This window comes from Diceros bicornis, chromosome 17, assembly GCF_020826845.1.
Source record: "Diceros bicornis minor isolate mBicDic1 chromosome 17, mDicBic1.mat.cur, whole genome shotgun sequence".
NCBI lineage: Eukaryota > Metazoa > Chordata > Mammalia > Perissodactyla > Rhinocerotidae > Diceros > Diceros bicornis.
The window spans coordinates 24,527,093-24,547,538 of NC_080756.1; the positions used below are offsets into that span (position 1 = coordinate 24,527,093).

At 36.0% G+C, this 20,446-nt stretch overlaps 1 protein-coding gene across 4 annotated transcripts in view; it reads left to right on the forward strand.

Annotated features, from left to right (window-relative positions):
- The window catches only part of NELL2 (neural EGFL like 2), a 349,420-nt gene that overhangs the window by 100,211 nt on the left and 228,763 nt on the right, over positions 1-20,446 (forward strand). For all 4 annotated transcript variants that reach the window (XM_058558457.1, XM_058558453.1, XM_058558456.1 and 1 more), the window contains exon 4: positions 71-221. In XM_058558457.1, the coding sequence (XP_058414440.1) occupies positions 71-221 (151 nt within the window). The remainder of the gene's footprint in view (positions 1-70; positions 222-20,446) is intronic.

The window sequence follows — 20,446 nt, forward strand, 5'->3', positions numbered from 1 at the left end:
TTGTATGTAAAAGTTACTTTATAAAACCAAATTCTAGTCTATTCTTAGTGTATGTTTATTTCTTTTTTAGATACTCCCAGAAGTATAAAAGCATCCACTGCTACAGCTGAACAGTTTTTTCAGAAGCTGAGAAATAAACATGAATTTACCATCTTGGTGACCCTCAAACAGAGCCACTTAAATTCCGGAGTTATTCTCTCCATTCACCACTTGGATCACAGGTAAGTGTGGCTGCTGGAGTTTCTTGTGTTTTCGTTATATCTGGTTAAATGAACACATTAAAGAGAAGTAAACAAAAGCAAGAGACGCTATATACAAGATTGGTTTAAAACAGCTCGAATAATTTTGCCACATTATGCAAAATCACAAGCACAAGTAATTGAGATCTGCCTAAAAGCAGAAGGAGCTGCTCCTTTTGATGTGAATGTGTAGAAGCATGATTAGGAGAGCTGGTGGGAGTAATGGGAAGAGGAAGATGAAATTCATTCATGACACTTGGCATATGCATAAATTGCTACTAAATAATACCAAACAGCTTTAAATGATTCTTTCCTGAAAGAATAACCACAGTTCTGACAATGAAAGTTCCCTCATGTTTATATTTTGAATACCTGCGCCACCACTTACTATCTATAGACCTTGGGCAAGTCATGTAACCTCCCTGTGCCTCATTTTTTTCATCTGTAAAATGGGAGTAATAATAGTACCTACTTTATTGGTTGTTGTGTAGATTAAAGAGATTATATATGTAAAGTGCTTTACATATATAAGGGCTTTAATGATCCTGTCAGGTATGGGAGAATCCTCTTGGTTTCTCTTAGAGATGGGGCAGCCTGGGATTTTGCAAATCTTTACTAAACACTAAAGGGTGAACAGAAGCAAGTATATGTGGAGAACAAAATATAGCAAGTTAACATAGAGAGCAAGGTTCCTAATTACATTCTATCTGACTTACCCTCAGGGCTTTAAGGCCTGATCTTATTCCATCTTTAGCTCCAAAGGATCAGTATAATGTCCCAGACCCCTCACTTGAGTTTCTTTCCTCCCAGGTTTGGTCTGTGTTTGAGAGGAGGGTGCTGCTATTTAACACTCACTTGGTATTTGGCTTAGGATCCACAAAGCAGATTGAGAAAGGAAGAGGTCCCATCTCCAAGGGTTCACTTTTCCCCTTGGTGTGTGTTTCTGGTCCCAGGGAGAGGCCTCGTCTTCTGGTGATTGATATCAGATGAGCTCCGTGCTTACAGCAGTGTGCCTCTGCCCATTTCAATTGGGCTTGTAGGCAACATGATTCATATACAATAAAAGAAGATTGTTCTTCACAGAGCAGCCCGATTTATTGCTGCTTATTTCTACTTGCTGAGAAATTTTCCCCTGCATTATGGGCACTAGATGTTTCTGCCCTATAACTTTTTCCCACCACCCCATTTGTAGAGACATGGAACTCACCCAGACTTCTTCAGGATGACATCCCTTACATACATGAGGGCCACTGCAGCCTCCTGTCTTAGCCCTCTCGTCTCTGGGCTAGTCAAGGCTGGGTCTCTTGAGGCTCTATCTGCTCCTCTTGAGGCTTGATCAGCAGACTTCACTAGGCCTGTTGCCCTCAGCTATACATATCCCACATAGTCAATGTTTTGTTGATTCCTAGAGTTGAATATATTAACTCAACGAATGTTTGACCAGCACGGACTTCTTGTAATCTACACCTTTCCATCTAATACTTAGTAAAATCCTTTGAAGATTTTTTTAGCACCATATAGTACAGATACGGACAACTGAAAAACCCGACCTTCATCAGGCAGATCCTTGTTGAAGGATATGATGAAGGATGAGTTGCTGTCATGCAGAACAGGAATAATAAGAAAGGATCTGTGACAGCAAGTCATCCTTCGTCAGATCCTTTCTTACTATTCCTATGAAGTAGATTTGGTAAAGTTATACATAGGGCTTTATTTTGACTTACTTCAATTAAAAATAATATTTGTTTTTTAAAATTGTTATGAAATATATTTTCATGGTAGAAAGTTTGGAAAACTGACAAGTGTAAAGAAATAGGAAAATTCATACGAATCATATTACCAAAAGCAGACCAATGTTGAAATTGTCATATTTTAATCCAGTCCTTTTGTCTGTGTGCATAAGATTTTGTTTGATCAATCCCGTACTTTTGGATATTTAACTCATTTTATTTTTTAACTTTAATAAATAACACCATGATGAATATATTCATAGATAAATCTTTGTTCTCAGCTCTCATGCTGTCCAGCTATGCTTGTTAAATTTGATATTAATTTCTTGTTTTACTTATTATTGCTTTGAGTCATCTATAAATTTGATAACATTTACCTAAAAAATATCATATTTGAGATATAGTATATCTTTCCATGATATAAAAAAATCATTTAGAGGGCTGGCCCAGTGGTGTAGTGGTTAAGTTTCTGTACTTCACTTCAGGCAGCCCCGGGTTCGTGGGTTTGGATCCCAGGTGCGGACCTACGCACCACTTATCAAGCTGTGCTGTGGCAGGCATCCCACCTATAAAGTAGAGGAAGATGGGCATGGATGTTAGCCCAGGACCAATCTTCCTCAGCAAAAAGAGGAGGATTGGCAACAGATGTTGGCTCATGGCTAATCTTCCTCACCAAAAAAAAAAAAAAATCATTTAGATTTGTAAGGCACTTTGCATTTGCTTCATAAGGTAACAGTTATTAAAGGCTTACTGTGTGCTAGGCACTGTGCTCTGTGCTTTACATGCATGAGTTCATATGTCATCAGTATTCAATAGTGGTTAAGTGTGTAGACCTGGAGACAGACTGCATGCATTCTAGTCACAGCTCTATCACTTATTGGCTTTGTGATCTTGTGCAAATTACTTAACTCTTCTGTACCTCAGGTTCCTCATCTGTAAATTCATATAACACAATTGCAAATACTAGAGAAAAAATTCCACAAAAGTCCCATAATAGTACAAGGACAGTGTTCTCATTCCCACATTACAGATAAGAAAAACAAGCCTTACAGAAGTTAAGTTGTTGTTAAAGGTCCCCAAGAGTAAGTAGGGTTTAAACCCAGGTAGTATGATTATGGAGCCAGCCCACTGGACCTCTGGGCTGTGGCATCTCTCAGTGTCTGTGAGAGGTTGAGAGAGTAGGTTCTCCTCTGCCCATTTTTTCACAGCACCACTTAGCTAGTTAGTGACAGAGCCAGGACTCAGACCCACTTCTTCTGATTCTTGAGTCCAGTGTTCTTCCCAGTCCACTGTGATATCTGCTAACCTCCTATCGCCCTGACAGACCTTGTGTTATGGTTAGTATTGTGCTTTTTCCTCGTATTGTTGCTGAAGTTATCTTTCCTCCCTTACTCTTATTCTCACCCATCTCTGTAGTGTCGTCATTTCCTGAACACTTGCTTATTCTCTCCTTTCTTTCACAGAACATTTAAGGTGGTTTATAGAGATATTTACAGGACAACAAGATAAAAATAAAATGCAATATTCAAATCAGGTCAAAGAAAAAATAGAAATCCCGCTGGATGATTAAGAGAATGCAACTATTCTTGGTTCTGAGACCAGAGACATATTTCTCCTATGGCCTTTTATGGGAATTTGTAGCGAGTGTCTTTAGAGAACCAAGTTCAGAAGGCTTTGTGTCACTGGTAGCATCATGCCACAATGCACTTTGGAAAAAGCACATCTGTAGTGATGCCAGTAACATGCATCTAGGTGTGAAGGTGTTTGAAGGAGTACTGCTTTGGAGGTCGTCGGTAGTGTGCGTGCAAGTTCTGTACAACCAAGTTTTCCTGCTCAGAATGCCGGTAGCACCTCCTGTATGAAACGTTGATAAAAGACCATGTCCTTCAGGCAATATTCCATATAAATTGCTTTTCTCAGTGCAGCTCTTGAGAATAATATCGAATTCAAGTTTGACTTCTCTGATAAATACCCGAATTGCAGCTATTTTTTGTCGACAGTTCAGTGAGAGTTAACCATTGAGCATGAACAGCAATTGAGTTGGAGCAAATGCTGACATTTTATTATAAAAACTGGGGAGCCTAACAAGGACATGCCTGAATGGAAGGTACCCACCTCTGCCTGTGGGTGGCTGAAGTAGGCAGTTCCCAAGGGCACGGCCAAGCTTTTCCTCAGGAAGTAGTGTGGGTTCTACTCTCATGTATTGATGGTTGGATCCTATGGGATGTGAAAATTTTAATTATGCTACAGATTTCAAACACTACACATAATATTTATAGTAAATTTTACAAGTTAGGAAAATTGCAAAGAAAGAAGTCAAAACCACCTGTAATTTTACCCCTGTTGGAGATAGTTTCTATTAATATTTTTAGTTATAAATGTCTACTTAAAGTATATAGAGATAATATTTTTAAAAAATTGAATCATACTGTACATAAAATATTTTAACTTACTTTTTAAAATTTAACAAAATATTTTGAGGATTTTCCTTTGCCAATAAATATTCACTTGTAATCTATTTTTAATGACTGAAGAATACTCTATCACTGGATGCAAATTAAAATGGGTGTAATCAAATTCTCACATTTGTCATTAAAAAACCCAAAGTGTCCCCAAAATGTCTGATTTTGATCTGTATAACTACCTGAGGTATCCACTAAGCTGAAGTAGTTTGCAAAAGGTGTGCCTGGATAAGTGAATGAATTTTGCGTTCCACAGGATGGTTAGCTATAAAACCAGTTAAATGTTGAAAAATGTCTGTCAAAATGAGTAGTTGATCTGTCATCCTTTAACTGGCAGCGATTAGGTGCTGGTCCAGCTCTCCATAAGGTTCATGAAAGACCTCTTCTGCATGCCAAAGGAAGCTCATTTCCTAGGTGTTTTGGGGGTGGGTGGGGTGAGGGCGTGGTGCTTCATCTGAGCACGTGTTCTTGCCTACCGGGTAGGAAGCATAAGAATAAGACTTGAGTTATTCCTCTGTGAATTATGCTCTGTGAATTAGACCACAGAGTGCTTGCTACAAAACAAACACTGAATACACATTAATGTTATTACTCGAGATGACGTGGAACTAGAAGATGACTTCTCTCCTCCTTGTGTCAGTCCCCGCTTCCAACCTTGTCTGTGTTCGGACTGATTGTGGTGAGCACCTGGCTGTCCTGCAGCCTGCTCTGAAGCCTAATTAAGTAGGGAGAAGTCAGTAAGAAGTAGAGCCTGTGGGGGATGTCAGCTCCGCACTGGAGAGATGGAGAAAAGTGGTATCATTCATTCGGAATATAAATGCCAGGCACAGTGGCCAGCCGGCTCATCATCTGTGTGTCATCCCCTTCCTTTCTTTCTGCTTGTCCAAATCCTGCTCATACTTCAGAACTCGGCTCAAATCTCCATGAAGCTTTTACTGACCTTTCCAGTTTACATTAATTTCTCCCTCCATTAGGCTCCAACGTGGTTTTTAAATTTGTGCCACTCCTTTGGCATTCTAACATATAGCATCTTATATTGTTATTTAAATGTTTCATTATATACATGTCTATTAATCGTAAGAGACATTAAAAATATCATTTACTGCTTTTGATCACAGTTGTAACAAATATTTATTGAGGATTTAAAAAATTTAAGTTATTGTTATTTTTGAATTGGTAATAGAGCCCATGGTTCAAAATTTAAAAGGCAAAACAGGGTATAGAGAAAAAAGTCTACCTCCATTCCTGTCCCCGGCCACCTAGTTTCTATTCCTAAGGTCAACCACTATTAGTATTAAAAACATTTTGAAACAAAGTATAAAGTGGTGTGCTGGAGGGGGCTCATATTGGCTTACAAGAGTTGAAACTTTGTGAGCTGATTGACATTACTCTGGCGGCTTAAAATAGGCCACGATGTGAGTATTGACACCATGGAAATCAGCAGATGCTACAAAGCAGGGCGTTTTGGTTTTTTTTTTTTTGATGTATTTTTTTTGTTGGTAAATATTGTTTTTTTAATGTCTTTTTTAATATTTCTCTTCTTCTATCTTTCCTATACAAATGGATAAATGAATCAATATCTTAGAATTACTCTCGAGAAGAGAGCCAGTTGTTAAACATTTACCGGCACCACTGCTTGTAGTCCTGGCATCTAGAGATACCCACCGTAACTCTCTGGGATGCAGCTTTTTAATCTTTTTCCCAGGTGTACTTGTCTGTTTGTGTAAAATTCTACGTAGTTGACAATAATTTTTGATTAGATTTTAGTTTTTTTTGCTGTAAAGGATTGTGCATTAAACTTATAAACTCCGTTTCATCTACCATGCTGTTAGACCACAGTTAGATGCTAAATAAATATTTAGTGGATGAAGAAATGAAAGATCAAGAGAAAGATCATCATGAGTGTACCAGGAATCGTAAATGACATCACAAAGTTTTCATCAGGTTAGGGCAGAGGATCTGGAGAATGTTCCAATTGCTAGATTGATGCAGGATGCCTAATCTATCCTGAAATGTCATTAGCTGTAGCATGAGGATCTCACTAACTGGCAGCTACTGCCTCGAAACAGCCATAAGTCAAGTTCTTAGAGAATAACGACACATGTAATGAGCTATATAGCAGCATCTCAGCCTCTGTGTTAAAGCTGGAAACCTAATCACACAACTTTGTTGGTTTGGACATATGAGACTAATGAACCCGCTCCGGATTCTGGGGATCTGAAGTGAGCTAAGAGCAAGACGGAAGTAGGAAAGGCAGACGTCACAGCATCTCGGAATTGGAAGCGGGCTTAAGTCAAACCCTGGCACTGAAACACAGCTTCAAACAAAGTGACATAATTATGCAACTACTGGACACCTCATCAGCAGTGTCCTGGTGGCTGTGAGCAAAGTCTCATTTGGTCCTCCCACCTGAGATGCTAGTTTCAAATGGTATTTTTCAAGTAGAGGCTAATATTAAAAATTAGACCACAAACTTCGTGTGAGCACAGTATAAAAAGCTCGTGGGCTCTTCAGCCATTTTTGTGTATACTTAGCCAACGTCAGTATTAACCTAAAAACAACAGACAATAATATATGGCATTATGTCTGAAAGAATTAAGACATTCAGGCAGATCAAAGGAGTTCCCTTATCATTATAATTTTCTGGCTATTATATTTTGCAAGGGAAAAAATAAAGAATAGAGAAATAATTCTAAGATATTGATTCACTTACCTATTTTTTTACGGGAAATATAGAAGAGAAATATGAAAACAGTAAAGGCTCGTTGAAAAGCAAAGTATATTTATAAGTAAAAATGAATGAGAAAATTTCCCTAAATTCCAAAAGGACTCTGTTCTCTTCCATTTTATAAAACTGCAGTTTCTTCAAGGTAAATAAAATCCTTTTGTTATATGTTGGTGTAGATGTGGTACCGTCGCTTAGCTTATATTCTGTAGTATACAATACTTCTCCTTTATTTAAGATAATTTTGGGCTTTAGATATATAAATTGCTTCTCATGGGGTTATTAGTAGGAATTTTCCTGATATCCAAATATTATTTATGCTTCTAACTTTGAATACTTTGCATATAGCGTACATGGAAATAATTTGTGGCAATAGCTTTGCAAATAAATATAAAACCGTCTTGTAGTTTGCCATCATCTTCTACATTAATAAACTTGAGGTAAAATAAATGAATTATTTTTACTCTCTTAGTATTAATTATTATACATTCTGGATGAGTAAGAATGTATTTATGTATGAGGCTGATAAAATGTATCTTCATACTTGTGAGTGCTTGTCATGTATTAAGCCATTTCTCTTTCCTGACATTAGTAAGTAAAAATTAAACTTGCTGGCAATATTTGCTTGGCTTAATGGTTCTGAACTAAACGATGACTGTTTACTATGGATAAAATTAACAGACTGACATAACAGCTACCACACTCTTTACTTTTTGGTTGCACTTTACTTGATAAATAACATTAAACATAATAGGATTTATAAATTAAAATTTCAAACACCAAGTTCTACACAATTAAGAAAACTTTACTTATATTCTCATAAAGTGTGTTTCTTTATCTTTATTTATCTCTAAACAAATTGCATCTTTAATGTGTATTTTCTATCTCCCTTATTATTAGGAATGTTGCAATATATATTCTGATGTGGTTAAGCATACATATGTCATTACCAAGCAGGCCCGGTGTGTTGCTCATCAAAGAAACTGAATTAAGTTAAGACTCAGCAAGCAAATGAGATTTCTCATATTTCTTATGTGTACCAAATTTGTATAGAGGTGAAGTGATGGAAAGAAGTACACATTTTAATATGGAGAGGTTATTTCATGGAGCACAAATATCCTTTTCATGCTGAAGAAGCGAGGCCTTCTTTTCCTTCCTGTCAGCATTCCACTCTTTCTGCTCTTCAAGGAATGAATCAGTTGGCTGCTGCTGCAGCAACTGTGGGCTAACCAGCTCATATCCACTCCTAGTCCACGTTTTGGGTATTTACCACCTTAGGCAGAGATGCAGAGGAGCAGGGGTATTTCTAGGCCTCCATCCTATTTTGACCATGTCCAGTTATCAGCCTCAAATATGGTAGGCCGTTACAAGACTCTTCTGCCGCGTCCCTCTTGTGCATCCTTCACGTCTACCTTCTTCACTCCAGATGACAGTGCCAGTACCTTGGCTGTTGTGTAGGCAGCTCTTGTTGAGAATCAAGCCTCCTGTGTTTTAGGAAACCAACTTGGTGTTCCTGCTTGAATATTTTCATGATTCCCATTCCTGTGTTGCCATGTTATTTCTTTTTATGTGATTGTACAGGTTAATTGTTCATTAGAAATAATTGGCTCATGTAGCTAACTAATGATCAGTTTGCTACTTGTGTTTTCTGGCGTTAAAAAATGTTTCTAGGGGCCAGCCCGGTGGCGCAGCAGTTAAGTGCGTGCACTCCGCTTCGGATGCCCGGGGTTCGCAGATTCAGATCCTAGGTGTGCACTGATGCACCGCTTGTCAAGCCATGCTATGGCGGTGTCCCACATAAAGTAGAGGAGGATGGGCACAGATGTTAGCCCAGGACCAATCTTCCTCACACACACAAAAAAATTCTAATAATGAAAAAATTTTTCTAAATACTACTTCTTCACTTGGGAGTGAAAGGTTTGAGAATGTTATTTTAGTTTTTTCTGTTCTTTGATAAGCACTTGTGACTTGATATTACAATTTTTGAAGATGTTGACATGTCTAAATTTTAGGACACAGAAGCTTTCCCTGACTGCCTTTAAGTCATAAGCTTATCATCAGTGAATGATTTACTATCTAATCCCATGTTTCATATAGAAGCTGTACATAGATGAAGATTTTTTTTGGTCATTAGCGCAGAATACTTTCTTTTTTTTTTTTAAGAAAGACCAAATATATCAAATGTATCAATTCCTATGCAGTATATGCAACATTTTGTTGCTTTTCTTTCTCACAAATGATGCCGTGCAATTAAATGCAACACCATTAGAGGGTCTGCTTTCCTGAGAACTTCACTTTGTTCTTGAAGAGGATTTTTGTATTCTGAATGTTAGGGGGGAAAAAAAAGCAATTTTCTAAGCATAAATACAGGTTCTCCTTAGCAGCTAGTGTGATGTGCTTGCTAAAAGCAAAGTCTAAACTTTTGCAAAACTCTGAGGTTTCTATCTTTAAAAAAGACTTTAAGAGAAGGTTATGTTTTGGCAAAGAAACTAATGTTTTTATTATTTGTAAATACAGTGACTATAGAATTTATTTGAAAATCCTTTTGAAAAGAGAAGATATTTTTTATGCATTTGTTCAGAAAACATTTAAGGTCCTTCAGACAGGTGCAAAGCCCTGGGTGTTCAGAATTGAAACACATGGTCCCTGATGCAAGCAAGAACTATAGTTGTTCATAGATTATGCTATGATTCTGGCTGTTCACCGAGCTCGTATTGGCCTAGCACTGATAAATCAATCTATAGACATTTGTTGGGTACGTACTATATGCCTGGGTAGCTCTGCCTGGTGCATTGGACAGAGCAAGGGCTTGTAGCCAAAATGAGTTGAGTTGAGTCAGTTCAAACTTGACTAGTTCCTAGTGCAATAACTCTGAGAAAGTCCTTTTCCGTCTTTGAACCCCAATTTCTCAAAAAAGACCATTAATACCTAATTTTGGGGGTTGTTTTAAGGTTGATGCCATATTGTGAGAGTAAGTTTCCTGTCTCCTCTCTCCGCTTGCTGTATTTTTTAAAGCAGCATATACAACATTTCTAATTTTGTACGTAATCCATATTCACCGTACAATATTTGAAAAATATGAGAATATAAAAGAAAAAGCAAAATCTTAATCACTTTACCAGAATAACCACAGTTAACATGTTATTTTTTTCTAATCTTTTTAGATGTGTAAAATTGGAAAGCATGTGATCATTCAAAATAGATAAAATATATCACATTCATTTTTCAGTGTCAGTAAATATATTTCTAAAATGTTCATTGGTTTCATGATATTTATCATATTGATATTCTGTAATTTATTTTATTGACCTTCTATTTTTGGACATTTAGATTATATCCAGTTTTTCAGAATTATAATTAAGCCAACAAGCACTGTGTCTGGTATGTAGTATGTGCTCAATCTCTGATCATTTCTTTAGGACAAATTCCAAGAAATGCAGCTTGTTGGGTAACTGGGTATAGTAGGTTTTTTGTGTATTTCTTAAAGTTTTTTTCATACACTTTGTCTAATTACCCTAAAGAAAGCTTGTACCAATGTGAAGTTCCACAAACCAAGTATGAGAATGTGAGTTTCACTGTATCTTGGGTAAAGCATTATCACATTAAATTTTTTCCATTTTGAGTTGGGAATTGTGAGTATCTTGCTTTTTCTCTGATTGCTAGAGAGGTTGAACTTTAAAAAATAATTTTGCTGTCCATATACATTCTTTTTATAGACATTATTTTTCTATTAAGTCTTGTTTTAATGGTTTTATGAGTTCTTTATATAATTTTGGCTAATAACCAACCTCTTATATGTCATGCTTCCTTAACTTTGCATAATTATTTTTTTCTGTTTTGTCTGCTGCCCATTAATTTGATGTGTTGTGTTTTTTATATCCTTGAGCTAAAATAAATTCATTTATCCTTATTTAATGCATTATCCCATTTGGTCCTCACAACAGTCCTGTGAGGTAGCAACTATTATTACCTCCATTTCACGGATGAGATAACTTAGGCACAGAGGTTAAATAACTTGACTAAGTTATCATACTTAGTAAAAGTGCAGAGCCAGGCTTTTCACCCAAACCTTATCTCTAGAGTTCTGTTCTTACTCATGTGTGTGTCTGTTATCTAACTGTTATTTTAATTAATTTCTACCTTGTAGATTATTTGTTTAAAAGTGGCTTTTCTTACCCCGAGGTCAGGTTCGGGTAGTCTTCCTTTTTTTTTTTTTTTGGTGAGGAAGATTGTCCCTGAGCTAACATCCATGCCAATCTTCCTCTATTTTGTATGTGTGGTGCCTCCACGGCATGGCTTGGTGAGTGGTGTGTAGATCTGTGCCCGAGATCCAAACCCATGAACCCTAGGCCACTAAAGTGGAGCACGCGAACTTAACCGCTACACCACCGGGCTGGCCCCAATCTTCCTTTTATGAAAAATATTTTTTATGGTTTCCTTTTCATCTAATGCTTGAACTCATCTGAAACTTATTTTAGTGTAAATAAGAAATGAGGCTCTATGGGGCCGGCCTGGTGGCATAGTGGTTAAGTTCACGTGCTCCGCTTTGGCGGCTCTGGGTTCACAGCTTCGGATCCTGGGTGTGGACCCACGTACCACTTATCAAGCCATGCTGTGGTGGCCTCCCATATAAAGTAGAGGAAGATGGGCATGGATGTTAGCCCAGGGCCAATCTTCCTCAGCAAAAAGAGGAAGATTGGCAATGGATGTTAGCTCAGGGCTAATCTTCTCCACCAAAAAAAAAAAAAAAAGGAAATGAGGCTCTAAACATTGTTTTCAAACAGATAACTAGTTATTCCGGAATCATTTATTTAACTCTTCCTCCTCCCCGCTTTTGAAACTCCTCCCCTTATCATAAATGAAATCTTATATTTATGTTAAAATTCATTTCTTGACTCTCTGTTCTGTTTCATCAGTCAATTTTTGTACCAGTAATATGCTTACATAAACATATTTTTTAAATATTATGAGTACAATTTTTCAGTGTACACATTTTAAGTGCAAATACAAAAAGATTAAAAATAACTGCTCAAATATAATATATTGGTATATTCACAGGTGATATTCAAAACATATAGTAACCTATGTGGCACAGGCACTAAACTATCGAAATGAGAGAGTGATGAATTAGAATGGACCCTGACTGTAATCAGCCAGTATGACTATTTTTGTGTGCACTGGGTGTATGTGCTTCTAAATTTTATGATATTGCTTGTAGATATAGATATACCTATCCAATTTAGTGTATGTGTAATTTTCTACATGCTATGAATATATACATATATCAAATATATATTTCAGGAAATAGTCTCATGAGCAGTTTGAAGTACCTACTTCCCTACTTCCTTCAACAGTGATTTAGAAAATTTGCCAATTTAATAGGTGAAAAGTAACACTTTGTTGGTGAGGTTGAATACTTTCTCATATGCTTATTAGCCATTCATATGTCTTCTTTTGTAAATAGCCTATTTAGATACATTGTCCATTTTTCTATATTTTCTTATTAATTTTAGTGAACTCCATTTAATGAGGGTATTAACTCCATATTATTTATGTTTTTCATTTGCCTTTAAGTCTTTATGGTGCTTTTTCTTTTTTACATCATTATATTTCTATTTCTGCATAGATTATGTCATGTTCACCACCCAAATACTAATTACAATCCATCATATGGTGATTTTTTGATGTACTAAATTTTCTTAATTGATATGCAGTCAAAATAATAACTTTCATCTCTAAAAGATGAGATTGTGTTAATGAGATAGTGTAGAAAGAATACATTATTTTCTCCTCCTAAAAACAGAGAGAAAGCCAATTAGAAAATTCAAGAAAAAGAAGAAAATTTAAAATATCCTGTATGAGAAATTCATGGTCTAATATATAAAATAAAACAAAATATAGCATGATTTTGGGCAATTGTTGGGAAGTAAGAAAGAAATTCACCTGTCCTTGATGCTATCGAACATCTTCTTTGGGTGTTGAAGAGTTTGTGTCAATGGACTCACGGCAAAGGACAGGTTATTTCAGTGCAACGTTTGGTTCTGCAACAAATACTACATGCCTAGGCATTAGTGCATATACTGTTGATTAGTTTACTATGGATCTTTTAATTGGGATCTGGAAAGGAGGCAATAGCACATCTGTATTTAACTCCGTCTTAATCTGCCCCACTATATTTAATGACTGATCTTTTTGTCCTGCCTAATAAGAAAAAGAAATTGATGTCTTGAGCTTAGATCTGGGTACACTTATCTCATATCAAATCCAACAGAGGAAGCTGGTGGTCCCAATGTCATTTACCCAACAACTCATTCTCTTCTCGCAGATTTGTAGTGCCAGATGTACCAGTGTCAAATACCAAATGCCAAATGAAATACCAAATCCCCATCAATGCTGAGGTCTGTTTCTGGGCCCTGTATTCTGTTCCATTCATCTATTTGTGACCTCTGCAGCAATCCCACACTACTCCAATTACTGTAGTTTTATAAGACTTGCTATCTAATAGTTCGAGTCTCTGTTCTTTCCGTTCAGAATTTTTTGCTATGTTTACAACTTCATTCTTTGGTATAAATTTTAGATCAATTCGGTAAATTCTATGAAAGAAATCCCATTGGGATTTGTATTGGAATTACCTCACATTTATAGGTTAATATGTGTTGAGTTAACATTTTTATGATATTCATTTTTTTTATCCAGGGATGTGACTTATCTGTCCAGTTTCTTCCATGTCTTCTTTTGTCTTCTTTATAGTTATCTCCATACAGGGCATACACGTATTTTGTTAGATTTATTCCCAGGAACCTTATAGGTTATGTTACTCAGGTGGGATCTTAATTTTCCTATTATATTTTCTAATTTGTATAAGACTTTTAAGTTATTGTATTACCAGAAAAAATGGATTCTATTTTGTGTCAAAAGTAACATCTTCCATAGTGTTGAAATTGCTTTCTCTCTGTCTTTGGGAGGCAGTTGGATTCTTTGGATGCAAATCAGAGTATAATAAGAAAATTTTCAAGGCGCCATCAAAGTTCAGTTAATTCTCTTTTGTTAATCTGCCATACATGGCTATGCACTGACATTTCAGTGATCTTTTCCAAGATGAATGTTGAGGGATTGTTGTAATATATTTTAATTCTTTGGCATTAAAACTCTTCTCCTTTTAGTCTTCTGATATCAGTGTGAAACTTCCCAAATGCTCTTGAGGCCTTTGATCAATCACTTAAAATCTTTTCACAAAGGGCTCATTCAAAAATTATAATGATCTTTCTGCAGTTTATCATCAAGCGACAGGAAATAGAATTCAGCTTATTTGTAATTTTTTTTGTTATTGCCTTTAGTTATGGTGAAACATGGGCCTTTTTAAAAAGTCCATGTGAAATATTTTGGTGTCCTTATTGACAACGGAGGTTATGTTATCTCCATTACTTAAGAAATTTTATTTCTCTTGCTGCTGTATACACTTGAGTTCCATTGACCTTGGAGGAGTCTTATATTTTTGTGGTTGAAACCATGTATTGATGTATTTCATAACAGCTGAGTAAAAGTCATTCATATTTTGCCTCTTCTTTTCAGCCATTTTATCCACTGAGCATTTTGAAAGAAGGAAGTGATTGACATGCTGTCATCATGCCTTTGTACTTTAACCTTTGGTTATTTAAAACTCTAGGTGTTGTAAAAATTGTGTTTGATTATTCTTGAGGATGCTGAATGCATCACAGAATACATGAGTTACTGAATATTCCATCTTAAATCCATTTGATTTAGCCAGTAAAAGTGCCCTGAACGGCACCAAAAGGGAAGTAAGATATGTATTTTGAGTGAACTGCAAGGAAACAATTTGGTTTGCAAATGACTTAAACTTTTTTTTTTTTTTTAAAGCAGCCGACCACGGGGCACTAGACTTGCTGCTTTTTTTTTTTTTAATTTCATTTATTTATTTTTTTCCCCCAAAGCCCCAGTAGATAGTTGTATGTCATAGCTGCACATCCTTCTAGTTGCTGTATGTGGGACGCGGCCTCAGCATGGCGGAGGAAGTGGTGTGTCGGTGCGCGCCCGGGATCCGAACCCGGGCCGCCAGCAGCGGAGCATGCGCACTCACGTTTTGAAGCATCGAGCATTATATTTAAATACTTTTTGCTAATATGACATCTGAAAAATGGCCATTGTTTCTAAAATTTACTGTTCTTTGAATACTAGTGGATTTGTACATTTTTCTTATATTTGTTAGTAATTTGTTGGTGTCTCTGACTTGATGAATGGTTTCTAAATATCCTTTCCTATTTTTATATGAGAGTTTTGTTATTTTTCTTGCTTATTTGTAGGAATTCTTTGTATGTTAAGGATGTCAACTCACTGTCAGTCATAAATGCAAGAGTTTTCCCAGGTTAATGTTTGCTTTTAATTAATAAATTGTTTTGAAACAATTTTAAACCTATAGACAAATTACAAGAACAGTACACATCTCATCTCATCAAATTCCTAATTGGTAATATTTTTAGCTCATTAGCTCCATCACCCTCTATCTCGTATTCCAATATGCCTTTTACTGATAATATGCTCCATCAGCTTTAAATACTCTAGTGTATATTTTCTCAAAACAAGGACACTGTCCTATATAGCCAACATACAACCTTCCAATCAAGAGATCAACCTTGTCACCACAATATCATCCAATCTTCAGATCCCATTCAAATTTCATCAGCTATCTAAATAATGTCTCTCTTTACTTCTTGGTCCAAGATTCTATCTAAGAACACATGTTGCATTTGGTTGTCATATTTTATAATCTCCTTCAGTCTGGAGCAGTTCTAGTCTTTTCCTGTCTGTGGTGTTTTTTATGGTGTTAGAAGTATAGACATTTCATTCTGTAGGCTCACCCTCAACCTGAGTCCATCTGATGCTTCCTCATTACGCAGGCCGTGCATTCTTGTTAGGAATACCACAGAAATGATGTGGACTCTTCTAGAACATCACATCTGGTGGTACACTGTGTCACTCTGTTTTACTGCTGGTGATGTTAACCTTGATCACCTGGTCAAGTTGAGGATCTGCCAAGTTCGCTATTTCTCCCCTTTGATTTTGATTAGTATTTTATGGGGAGCTATTCCAATTTTAGTCCAATATCCTGTTCCTCATCAGACCTTTACTCACTTTCCTTAACATCCATTGACATGCCCACCTGTATCAGATACTATTGCTTGTTAGTGACATGAATAAAATGATAAAATTGAAAATTGAAACTCATTCTAACTCTTAAATTCATTTTCTGGTATTATCAAAAACTTGGAGTATATATCATATAAAAATATACTCCTAAAAAATAGTAACTCAGACTTTTTTGCATCTCATTTTAAGAACATATCAGCATTCACTGTGTAAGCCTTCTTTAAATTAACTACTATATTTTTCTTTAACAAAATTATTCATTTATACTGAATGGAATTCAAAGAAAATAACATCTTATTTCCATAAAGGTGATTTGCCTAGCTTTTCTACATTTCTCTTGGTAGCTTTATATGCAGTATTGTGTTTATTGAAATAAAATATCACAGACCTTTACAAAAACAAGATCAGAGTGTATATAGGACATATTGGAGGCAAATTTTATTGAGAATCTTTTACATATAGCCTGCTATGACTGTCTTGTTCATAGTTTTTCACAATTTTCATTTCATTTAGTTACTGGCTTTTCATTTTTTGACATTTCTAATAGGTTAAAAATGCATGCTTTCATTTAAAAAATAAATCTAATTGTCTTCCATCAGCCAGTAACTGAAATAAATGCGTGACAAAATGTTTCCAACCTCTAACTTACCAGAATTCAAGATCTATTGTAGGAGGTTTGTTCAATCACATTAAGAAAAAATGTGCTTATTTTTAAGCTCTCCGTTTCTAAGTAGATTCAATAATGTAGAGTAATATGAACTAATAAATATGAAAACAATAAAAAATATCTGGTGATGTAAAACAACGATTTGGCAGAAATATAGGAGTCCTAGACATGAAAAAGAAAGGCCTACATTTAGAGCACATCATCATCCTGGGGAATGTCAATTCAGGAAAATGATGAAATAGGAAGCTCTTTGAAGGCCTGGACTTTGTCTCCTTTCCCCCGTATCCTCTGTGCCTGGTACAGTGCCTGCTATATAGATGGCTAATAGATATTTGTGTAGTGAGTGCATGAGAAGTGCAGAGCATCTGTGGATATCAGGGTTTGTGGTAGCTGATTTCTTAGGTGCATTGAAATGTTTTCTCTGCATTGTAAGTATTAACACTTTATCAGGTTCCTACCCTGTGTCAGATAGTCCTCTTAATACCTTATATGGATTAATCTCATTCAATGCTCATCTCAATCTAGGAGGTAGGTACTATGATCCCTATTTTACAGGTAAGGAAATGAGGCCCTGAGAGATTAAGTCTCATGTCCAAGGTTACAATAAGTGGCAGAATAAGCATTTGAACCATGCTGCTTGGCCCCAGAGCCCGTTCTCCTAACCACTGTCTTGACAACTTCTCTGTCTGCTTGTTTTAGAGCAGCACAATGGCTTTTCTACCTCGCTGAAAATACAAGAACTCTATTGAGAGGGTTAACTCTCTTGCTTTCTGTTGCTTTTGAAACAACAATCATATATTTTTTGTCTATTGGGCTTTTTTGTTATCCTAAATATTTTTATCCAGAAATTCTCTTCCTTACGATTTGCTTCTTTATTTCAACAGCATCACCATGGCCTATTGAAGCTGATGCAGTGTAAATAAAGCTGTCGTGGTCTGCATGATTAGGAAAATGTTTTCTCTTTTAATGTTTCTAATTGCCTCTCCATAAAAAGTTTATGCTAAAACTTAAAAATAAGTTTCCTACCTCTTTGACATTTCCATAATAGTTAGAATTTGGGGCCAGATTAGTTCTATTTCCTCTAGTTAGGGGTGTTCTGTACCCATTTCAATTGTGAACTCTTGGGGTAATAGGCTTACTAAGAGCAAAATGTCATCTCAGTGGGTGACCCATGAATCCTGTTCCCCTCTTCCTTGGCTCTTATTTATTCTAAACAATAGAAGAAGCATGTCAGAAAACAGGTGGTGCAGCGTTGACAGCTTACTCTCCCCTGTGACTAATTCTTTTCTTTCAAATACAGCCTGCCCAGAACTTCTATCTGTCTTACATGCATCACTGCTTTTCCTTTATTGTCTGCCTGTAGTTTCAGAATGTGTTACATATAAAGCTGCTGAAAATTCCTACACAGGCCAACCTCTGTTGCCCTAAAGGATTTCTGTTGATTTTTAGGACCTCGGGAAAGCAATTGTTAACTTAAGAGGAAGATTTGAAACCAGATAAAATACTGCATGGAATCATAGGGCACTGAGGGTCTTTGGGAGTCACTTAGTCACTCCAGATGGATATATCTCTAAAAGCATCATGGATCATTTTTTAGGTGAAGGTGAAGATGAAGAGTTACCATCCTGGGAATATCATTTTCTTCCAAAAAATATTGTTTGTTGTTTGTTCTTTGAAGTAGTGCAATTGCATGCACGTCTTAGTATACTTGTAAAGTCACTTAAGTTTCTGGAAATTGAAGAGAACGTTGGTATATTCTCTTGGTTACACACACACACACACACACACACACACACACACATGCATACATATACACATACACAAATCTCAATTCATCTAAAACCACAATAATATTTAATTTATGTAGAGGTTGGATTTTAAGAGATTACCAAGTTTTTTCCTTCAGGAAGAACTGACATAAACCGTTCTAACAGGTAAAACTGCATCTAGAAAAGATGACTTTTATTTTATTTTTTCACAAAGAGCTTGAGTACCAAAATTCAGAAAATAAAAAGTGACACATTAACCATATTTTGAAGTAAAATTAAGTACATAGTGTCTTGTATAGTCATGCGTCACTTAACGACGGGATGTGTTTTGAGAAATATGTTGTTAGGAGATTTCATCGTTGTGCGAACATCATAGAGTGGACTTACACAAAGCCAGATGGTATTGCCTACTACACACCTAGACTATATGATACTAATCTTATGGAACCACCGTCATATGTGTGGTCAGTTGTTGACTGAAATGTGATTATGCGGCACATGGCTGTATATTAAATGATTAAGTATCTAATGTAATGATTCCTCAATAAGCATGTTATTCCCTTCTTGACTGTGTTCTATTTACTTATGTCTATATATTTTTAGATTCTTTCACGTAAAAGTGGATGTGTTCTGAGAATTTTATGTATAAAATATAATTTCTATATATTTTTTAACCCTACTTGACCACTAACACCCATCACAGATGGTTTCACAGATCCAGGAATAATTCACTCCACTTCCTCTCTGTAGAAAAGTGGAAGAACATATATACTCAGTAGAGAAAGAAATTCATGTTTTATATAGGTCTTTTAAAAATAACTCTTAGATAGGAGTTTCATCTTTTAATTCAAATAAAATGATACCTCAGTTAATGAATCCCTTGGCATCAAATGTATTTCATTACTTAACTATATTAAAGTATATTAAACACATACACAGACATCTCCTTAAAGTCTTTCAAAACAGGACTGCTAATCCTTATAGTACCTAAATGATGAAAATATTCAAATTTTCTTCTCTAATATGTTAATCTGAGTTGTATAGAAAAAAGTACAACCATTTCTGAAATTAGAAGGATGTTAGAAATTATAAAGGAATAGTAAGTTGAAAAAGTTTTAGAAAGAAGGAAAGAGTGCAGGTGACCCTTTCTCAACCTACCACACTTCAGTGTAAGCCCACTTGGAGGATTATGGAAGGGTTATACTTCTTCCTTTCAAATATCATTGACATCTCTGCATTGGAGCAAGGACTAGCTCCAACAGAGTAGCTTTGGAGAAGCCATCAGGAGAGGGGTGGAATGAATCCAGTCTCCAAATCTATGCCTTGAGTTTTCAGAAAGTGGGGATCTTACAGTATTGTACATAGCCTATACTCATAGGGAATAAATATGAGCTGGAAATCATTGCAGAGATCTTTTTTTTCCTATATGGATATCCAATTAATGCTCCCCAGTGTTTTTGAAAGAACCACTATTTTCTCTTAGCATTGCAAAGTCACCTTTGCTATAATCAGCTGACCTTATTTGTATGGGCCTGTTTCTAAATTATCTATGGTTTCATTCATCCACATTCTTATTTATGTGCCAATATTGCACAGTTTTAACTACTGTGGTTTTATAATAATTTTAGATATGGTAGTGTAAATCCTCCAAATTTTGTTGTTCTTCTTTAAGATTATCTGGAATATACT